The 9692-nt window shown below is 36.0% G+C and overlaps 1 protein-coding gene across 1 annotated transcript in view; it reads right to left on the reverse strand.

The window, feature by feature from the left end:
• The window catches only part of Cfh (complement factor H), a 74314-nt gene that overhangs the window by 33769 nt on the left and 30853 nt on the right, over positions 1–9692 (reverse strand). Inside the window, exons 6-7 of the mRNA XM_029538693.1 lie at positions 8150–8320; positions 4448–4630 (exon numbers count right to left, since the gene is read on the reverse strand). Coding sequence (XP_029394553.1) covers positions 4448–4630; positions 8150–8320 — 354 coding nt within the window. The remainder of the gene's footprint in view (positions 1–4447; positions 4631–8149; positions 8321–9692) is intronic.

The raw sequence follows: 9692 nt of genomic DNA on the forward strand, positions 1-9692 counted from the left end.
TTTTAAGTAGAAAAGTTATGTAATGAAATTACAGAGAGATTAATCATCTTTATCATATCCATGAAGTATCAGAAAGTTCACTGTAAAATAAATAAAATACAGATATATTCAAGCCACAGACAGTGCAGCTATATTTGGGTAGATCTACATTGTGGAAACTCAAACTTAGTTGGGTTTGTGGCTCACTGTGCTACACAGATTCTTCATTTGTAATTGTAAACCTATTCAAAAGCCCAGGTCAAGAATATCATGATCTGAGTGCAGAGACACACATTAATTCTGGTATTAAAATAAGTTGATTTAATACTGAACAAATAGATGGGAAAAGAAAATGAAGTCCTGTCAAAATAGTAATCAACATCCTAAATACTCAAAAAAATGCATACTGAAAGCTGTGGGAACAAAAGAGCAAGTAAAATATAAAGGCAAACCTATCAGAACACAGCTGACTTCTGAATGGAAACTCTGAAAGGAAGAAGGGCCTCGACATACTTTTAAAAGACCACAATTGCATCCCAGAATACAGTAGTCAGAAAAAATACTCAATAAACATAGAAGGAGAAAACAAGATATACCATGAGAGTGCCAAATTTAAACAATCTCTATCCAGAGCTGAGCCTTACAAAAATTGCTAGAAAGAAAACCCCAACCAAGGAGATCAACTAAAAACAAGAAATAAATAAGCTCTACTCTAACACAAGCAGATCATCTACATCATAGACAATAAATAATCTCACATGAACAAAAGAAGACACACACACACACACACACACACAAACACACACACACACCAACAACAAACACCACCACCACCATCAAAAACATTTCATACAAACTCAAAAGAATATACCTTTGTCTCAACACCTCACAGAACTTTCTCTAAAACAGACCATAAACTATGTCACAAAGCTAGTCTCAATAGATACAATATAATTGAAATAATCCCTTATATCTTCTCAGACTACAGGGATTAAAGGTGAACTTCAACAACAACAGAAAGCCCATAAACTCATGGAAACTGAACAATGCTCTTCTGAATGGCCACAGGGTAAAGGAAGAAATAAATAATTTAAGATTTCTAGTATTCAATGAAAATGAAGACACAGAATACCAAACATATGACACACAATCAAAGTGGTGTCAAGGGGAAAGTGCATAGCATTAAGTGCCTTCATAAAGACAGCAGAAAAATCTCATAATAGTGACTTAACAGCACATCACAAAGCTCTGGAAGAGAAGTAGACAGCAGAAAGTAAACTAGCTTGGAGCTAAGAAACATTATAGGGCTGAAATCAATGAAACAGAATCAAAGAGTACAAAGAATCAATGAAAAAAAGAGATGATTCTTTGAGAAAATCAACAAGACAGAAAAACCCTTAGCCAAACTGAGTAAAAGGCAGAGAGAATATAGAAACTAATNTAGTCAGTAATGAAAATGGGGACATAACCCCATAAAGGGTTTAGTGCACCAAACCAGACATAAAACCTTCAACTTAAAATTTGTCTTGCCAGTATGATGTGGCAGCATAAAGTTGGCACAGGAATTCAGGGAGTAGATAACCAATGACAGATACAGCTTGAAACCCATGCCATGAGAGTTGCATTCACCCCTATCACTGACTGGAGGACCAGAAAACAGAGGCTATATATGGCCCAAAGACCTAGAATAGATCCAAACATGACTGGCAAAGAAAAAATGTCAATACAATAATGCCTAATGATACTCTCCTATACTCATAGACTGGTAACCAGCCCAGTCATCATCAGAGAGGCTTCACCCAGCAACTAGTGGAAACAGATGCAACGACCCATAGACAAACAAGTATAGAACTTTTGACAACATTGTGAACCCCAAGATTGTGTTGTTTACAGGAAAAATCTGTTTTCTAGTGTGCTGTAGCTTAGCCTCAATGTATACCTTTAATCCATCTCGCTGTAATACAGACAAGCCCTTACTACATACCTTTAATCGAAAACAATGCAGGTAATGTTAGTTTGTAGAAGGAAGCACTCATGTTTGAAAGAAATGTCAAATTGAGTCTCAGACAACTTGATAAATCAGAGAAAGATTTGACAGAATAGGATATGCCCAACTCTCATGAGAACAGAGAGAAAAAAGAGGCTACTTAAGAGAAAGCAGCAAGAGGAAGAGGATGGGGGACCATTTAACTGGGACAGGTTGCAGAGACAGAACAAGCTAGTCACAACTGAAGTTGGGAGGAGCCAGAAAATGAGAAGGGGCCAGAGGATTAGATCACATTGCCAGAGTTAATTTGATGCCAAGCAGAGCACAAAGTCAAAGGCTCAGAGAGAAACCAGATTGATTCAATCAGTTTACAGAGGAGTTTAAGCCAGAACAGTTGAGTTGAATGAGCCAGGCAGAGTTCCAGAAGTACTAGGAAGGTGTGGTCTTACACACCACTAAGTCTCAAAGGCTGAAATCATTCTTGGACTAGATAAGATTGTACAGAGGCTAGATAAAAGAGTACAGGACTAGGCCTAGGNTAGCAGAGAGAAGCATTAAGTCTATGAGACAACAGTTACTCAGGAAAAAGCTACTTTTATGCTGAATATTAGACAGAGTTTGGAGAATCCTGCAGAAGATGGGGAATAAAGATATTAGAGCTAGAAGGATCAAGGACACCACAAGAAATCTCAGAGTCAAGTAACCTGGACAGTTGGGATTTCACTGAGATTCAACTGACAATCAGGGAGCTTGAATCTAATCTATGTCCTCTGTATATATTTTATAGTTGTATTGCTTGGTGTTTTTGTGGGATTCCTAACAGAGGGAGTGTCGTTTGTTTTTTTGATTCTTTTCCCTACTTTGGGCAACCTTGTCCTCATAATGAGTTGCCTCATCCTGCCAAAATATAAGCAGAAATGCCTCATCTTACTGAAATCTGATAAGGCATGGTCAGCTGATATCCCTGGGGGGCCTCCCAGTTTCTGAAGGGAAATGGAGGAGGGATGGATGGGGAGGAACGAGGTTGATGGGGTGGAGGAGTTGGGAAGCTGAGTGAAAAGAAACATCAGTTATGATGTAATATATGAGAGAATAAGTTTTATATAAAAAAAATCCTAATGGCAAAAACAAATACTAAATAAATAGAACCAATAAAATGTAATAAAAAAGAATTTGTAAGAGAACTAAATTTAAATTGGAAAGGGTATAAAGTTCAGAGATTCTGGACACACTGAAATAAGTGAAGTCATTGGGTCAATGCCTTTGAAGGGGATATTGAGATCTTGGCCATTCCCTTATATCTCTTTGCTAGTGGTCATCAGGCAAGGAGCTTTGACTTACCACTGACTCTCTGACATAAATATGCCCCTGGTAACAGGATAAAAATGACAGGACAACTTGACCATAAACTCAAGTCAGCAAAACAAAACAAATCCTACTTCCAAGTAATTGATTCAGTAATACTGACATATCAACAGAAAGATGAGTGAGAAGAAATCGGCGAGAGCTCTCCTGTCATTGTGTGCTTTATTCCTTAGAGGATATCAGGCTTAAGTGTGATACACATTTATTATAGACTTTTAGATAAAAGAAAAATGTATGGATGCAAATAGGCAAAAAATTGAAAAGAATGGAGTATCCCAGAAATTAAATACTCTTGATTCAATATAATCCAGTGGAATACATGATTTGAGAAGCCACTGACATTGTTCAAAGGAACTCTCTCCAGATAGAGAAACAGATTCCCTTCTTCACATGCATGCTGAACTCAGTATATAAGGAACAGCCATGGCCAAAACATTGTATGCTCGGTGTAGCTCATGGATGGAGTCTAGACTCCTACTGTATCTCTGATCAGTAACTCTAAGGCAAGTTAGCTTTTGTGAAACAATCTATGCAGAGGCTTATATGGTAAGGAACTGAGCTCTCTTGCCAAATCCTAGTGTGTGTGGCATGTTGGACATAGTGCCTAGCAAAGTCTCCTGATGACTGACAGCCAAGAATATCTGACAGCAACACACTGATGCAGAGCCAGTATCTGAGTCATCTTCAAAGCTAGCTGACAGAAAAGCGGGGACCACAAAAGTTTGTTATGAGGCAAATATTATNGAGGAATATTTACTATGATGCAAATAAATAAGTAAAATAAATTTTTATATGACAATATTCTTACCCAATAATATACTACAAATCTTAGAAAATGATTAATTAGAAAAAATGAAAAATGTATTTATTCACATATATATTTATTTAAAGTGGAGTAAATTAAAAATTTTAGTTTTCTATAATGTATTTTAAATATTACTTNGAATCTTAAATTTTAATATTACTTATACTATTACATTAAATATTCACTTTTAAAACTAGAATATTTCTAAGGGTTGTACATAAATAAAAAGTTAAATATTTGCTGTNACTGTATTTTCATGTGTGCATATTTAATAGACTAATTTCAGGATCATGGAGATTAAATATGTAAGTGAAGCTTACAGGTACATCTTGGAACAGGCATCCAGCCATCNATTGTACACTTTGAAACAGTTGATCCGGTTACAGGATAGAAGTCATAATTACATCCATATCTGATTTCATCATCAGTTCTGTGTGTAATCCTGTGAGGTGTGTAGAAACCATTTGGAATAATAGGAGGCGAGCATGTCTTTTCTGAAAAGAAGCAGATATAAATAATGAGAAATATTTAATCTCACTAAAACTAAGAATATGAAAACTAAATAGTAGATACCATTTATTTCAATTGATAACTGTAAAATTGGCATTGAAATGAATGCAACTTCACATGCTTAACATGTCAGTCAGGTTTCCTCTCTCTCCTCCTGTTGTATGTGTTCCTCTCTGGTATGAATTCTTCTCTCTTGATGCCATCATATATAGTACCTCATGATTCTAAAGATGACAATAACTTCATCATATAGATATTCAGAGCAATGGACATTATTCCTTCCACTTTCTATTTATTTGATTGAAATTTCTGGCCTTGATTCTCATTTGGGCTATTTATTAATATTCATAGGCTCTTAATTTTAAATAATTGTGAAGATTTTACACCTCTGTCTCTTTGAATTAAACATGTCCTTTGACATCTTTGGGAAAACATATTGAACAAGGAAGAAACAGTATAATTTTTGACTTTCAAAATCATGATCTTCACATACACCAAGCTATTCCTCAAATGTGCATGTTATGTCTTTTGGGTCTTAAATCATCTTAGCCTAGATCTGCTAATTTATACCATTCCTACATTAGAAAATTATTTTTAATTAGCTACAGTTCCTGCACAAATAAATTTATTTGCCTTATATTGGTTTATATGAGCATGTATTTTTTCATTTCTGTTTTTACTACTTCTGCACTTGAGGCATAAAAGCAATCCTCTCTAATTAAATGCAACCCCTTATAGTAATAATTCTGTAGTTAAAATCATAAATCATAGAGGTGAATGACTCAGTCCCATATGCAGAATTCAAAGGGATAATGAGTTTATAAATTGAGAGTCTCTATCACTATCCTTTCTTCAGTTCATGCTTTCCCATCTTAAATCTAATATTTTAATTTATAAAAGAAAGATATTATGATAGGAGTCTGGACATTTTCTTCACAATTCATTCTTAGACACAGTCTGGCACAGAATTCTCTGGTTTTAAATATTATTTGAAAGTTTTTTTCCTTTCCATATATACCTCTAATGTGTAAACTTAGCCCCTGAAGGGGTGGCAGCAATATTTCCACTGGTTTTAAATTTGTGTCACAGAATACCTGTATTTTTTTAATTCAATTTATATCCTGATTGAAGCCCTACCTTCTCCTCTTTGTCCCCCCACATATAGCCCCTTGCCATGGTCCCACTATACCTTCTCCTCTGAAAAGGGGAAGAGCCTCCTGGGTGCCAGCCCACTCAGGCACATAAAGTTAGTGCAGGACAAGGCACATCCTCTCTCACTGAGGCCAGACAAGGCAGCCCAGTTAAGTGGAACAGGATCCACAACCAGCCAGCAGTCAGGGACAGCTCCTACTTAAGTTGTTGGGATTCCTCATGAAGACAGATAATACACATGTATAGTAGTAAAAACTGATCTAAAATAATAATAATATATGATTACTGTCATGGTTTGAATATACTTCGCCCAGGGAGTGGCACTAATGGGAGGTATGTCCTTGTTGGAATAGGTGTGGGCTTTTCAGAGGAAATGTGTCACTGTTTGGGTGGGCTTTGCCCATAGTCTCCTGACTGCCTTTGGAATAAGATGGAGACCTCTCTGCGCCTTCTCCAACGTCAAGCTTGCCTTGCTGATAATAGACTAAACCGCTGAACTCCTAAGCCAGCCCGAATTAAATGTTGTCCCTTATAAGAGTACCCTTGGTCATGGGGTCTCTTCACACCAACAAACACCCCAAGGTAACTACTTAAAGCAAGTGTGTCTCCTAATTTTTATGCCATTTAACATTAATTTTGAATCAGCTTTAAGTGTGTTCCTCACTCTTTTTTCTCTTCATCATAATCTTCCTCTCATATTTTCATATGACCATTATAGTTTATGTTTTTCTATTTATGTTTTCTTAATAATATAGCTTAACTCGGTATCTTTTTAACCTACAACTCTAAGATACCAAACAACAACAATATGGCCAAGTATTTAAGAGGACAAGCAAACAATAGAGGAAGAAATTTGTAAAACTGATTAAGAACAAAAATATTTTTGGAGATTACAGTAAGCTGCCAACATAATTCCCTGATGATGTCTGATTAACTATCTGTAGTTAATTGTTCAAATGTATGGTGCCTTTTATCCAAATGTACAGTTTTCTTATTTCAAATGTTTAGTAGAAACACTTAGAATGCAATACTTCAAGCTTAGTTCTCTTACATTGTTAAGTCAATTTTACAAAATGTAATCTGTAAAGGAAACAGATATATCAAAATAATTTTTTCAGGAAATTGTGGTATTTTTCATCATTCCTGCTTGTCATTAGAGAGTTTCTACTATATGTTAGAGATGCAAATGTTCTGAGAAGTTGTTGTACCCCCCTGGTTGGGCTATGATCAGCTGGAAGAAAGTTAACTTTTTTCATATTTTCTTATTTTAATTTTGGTGTCTTATGGAGTCCAAGAATCTTGTAAAGTCAGCTGCAACAAATTATGTATTCAGCTATATAGTGTCAAAGATTAAGATGCCTTGATTTAGAGATAATTGTACATCAACTCAGATAAACTCTTTTTATGCTCCAAGAAAACGAAGGCAATGCTTATTACATATAGCTGAGGTACAGAGTGATGCAGTACCTTTATTAATAAGAAACTACTTTTCATCCAGAAGTACAAATCTTTCTTCAGTAAAATGAAGTCCATTGTCAGAGATTTGTATGCCTATATGAGTTAAGATGCAGATCTTATTTCTATCGTCAAACTCTTATTTACTATCTTGTAACAGTGCCCTCTGCCACATCTCTTCCTAAGGTAAAAGCCCCCCAAGAACACAGTACTAAACTTTTACTATTTGACCTGTAATTGTGTTTGAGAATTGATCAAAAGGAAATTTCAATAGTCTTTTTCTCCTCCTGCCTCTTTTCTTCACTCCCTCTATTCTCTCCCTCCCCTGACATTCCTCCCCTCTCTCCTAGTGTTCAAAAGAAATAAGCCTTGGTTGCATGTACAGAAAGATGGACGGTTGGAAAACCAAACATATTTCTCAGTTTGAAAGCAAATATCTGCTAAGGAATAGTTTTTAAATAGGTGACAGTCATTCCAGTTTCAGGTGAATTCAGTCCAAAACAGAGATTCTTCTTTGCTATATGTTATTTGGTGTGGCATGACTGATCTATTGAATCCTAATGCTTCCAGGGTTCACCTGAAACTGGAATGATTGAAAAGTTCCTCTTAAGCACCAGACTTGATACAATATTACTGCATTATGGGTTATAGTTTGATATTTTAGTGGATTAAATTATCTATTTTGGATGGCACCTGGAGTTGATCTTATGCAGAGGTTTAATGCCTAAGGACTACTGAGATAATGCTTTTCTGATTAGGATTCATAAACACCATGAAGACAGATGGTTGGACTCAATGCAATAAGCTAAACGTGGATTTGTGATGTCGTCTTTCTTTTCCATTGACTGTTTTACTTTTTAAATACTAAAATTCATAAAAAATAAGAGTAATGTCACCTTCACAGGAAGGCTGAGGACTCCATCCAGAACCTGTGCAGATTGCATCTCCTCTTTCTTTGGGCACATAACCATGCTTACACTTATAGTGGTATCTTTCATTCTCCTTGTAAATTGGTTTCGCATTTATACCATCTCCATTTTCAACTTGTGGTGGTGTGCAGAGAATTTCTAAATGCAAAAGAGTAATTGTACANTGTTTACTATGAAAGGAAATCTACTGAGCAGGTCATATTTGTACAATGACAGAGTTTAGTTCCTATTAGGTCAATCAGTCAAAATCAGTGACCAAACAAAAGTTGTTTAGAACTTAACACTCTCTTGATCAGGTACTTGTTGTTGCAAATTTTCATTTTTGGAAGGAATTAAATGTATATCATTAATTATGTTGTACATAATGGCAAATTAGACTCTTGAAATAAATGACAGCCAGTAAAAAATCCCAAACCCTTGTGAAAATAAAAACAGACACAGGCTTATGGGTTAATATTTTCATTGAGTAATCTGCAAATTGACACAACTTCTGATTGTTGACAGCAATTTTCAAGACAGAACTTTTCAAGGAAATCTATTAGAGTCACCTTTCATTTGATATTTGAAAAGTCATGATGCCTTCACCATATATATAAACGTGAGCTTGTGCGCACAGGCACATGCTTGCACACACTTGTGCACGAACTTATGCATGCACGCGTGTGCACACACACACACACAACAAAAACAAAAAACATAAACAAAAACACAAGACATAAAAAAAGCCTCCAAGGAAACTCAAAATGTTAACAATTCAAAAGCTTCAGAAAGTCCTTGAAATTGGCCATATTGACTAGGTCCCTCCCTTCCTCCCCATGCATACATAAGCAGTAAGAACTGCTGTGAAATACTTTTTGATCAGCTGAGCTTCACAGAAGACCCTCAGACAGATACTCTTCAACCTGTTGGTCTAACAAGCTATACACTGTGCTTCCAGTACCCAGCTTTGTGAGCCTCACCTATGCTGTGTACCCAGCTTTGTGAGCCTCACCTATGTTGTGGTAGGTTTTTGCTGAAGCAGCTATCTTTGAGACATTTCTACTCTTTAAGTCTAACAAACTCATTAGTTCAACAAGGTGAATTTAGATGGTATCTTTAATGAGATATGTCCTCAATCACCTCTTTGAAGTTTGTTCTAATCTCCACAGTCATGCGTCAGGATCTTACAGCGGGGCTTCCTTGAGCAGCTGATGAGACTCAGGACTACATCTTACTGTAGATACACTGTGTTTTTTATTTCCACCGTTTTCCACATGGCTCTCTGAGGGTTGCTATACCTGTCTTCTTTATTTTCAGCTGAATGAACCATATGAGCTCTTTAAAACTAATCTCAAGGATCAGAATTTCCAAGATTTCATTAGCCATAGACAATTGTTACAGTCATATAGGTAGCACCCGTTAAACTTCAATGTGTAAAGTATGTGCCTCATGGAATATACAATGATAGATATACTGTATCATTATCTTAATGAAGAATCAGTGCTGTTAGAAAGAGTTGTTAGCAGCAAAC

Source organism: Mus pahari, chromosome 5 (assembly GCF_900095145.1).
Source record: "Mus pahari chromosome 5, PAHARI_EIJ_v1.1, whole genome shotgun sequence".
NCBI classification, from domain to species: Eukaryota; Metazoa; Chordata; class Mammalia; order Rodentia; family Muridae; genus Mus; species Mus pahari.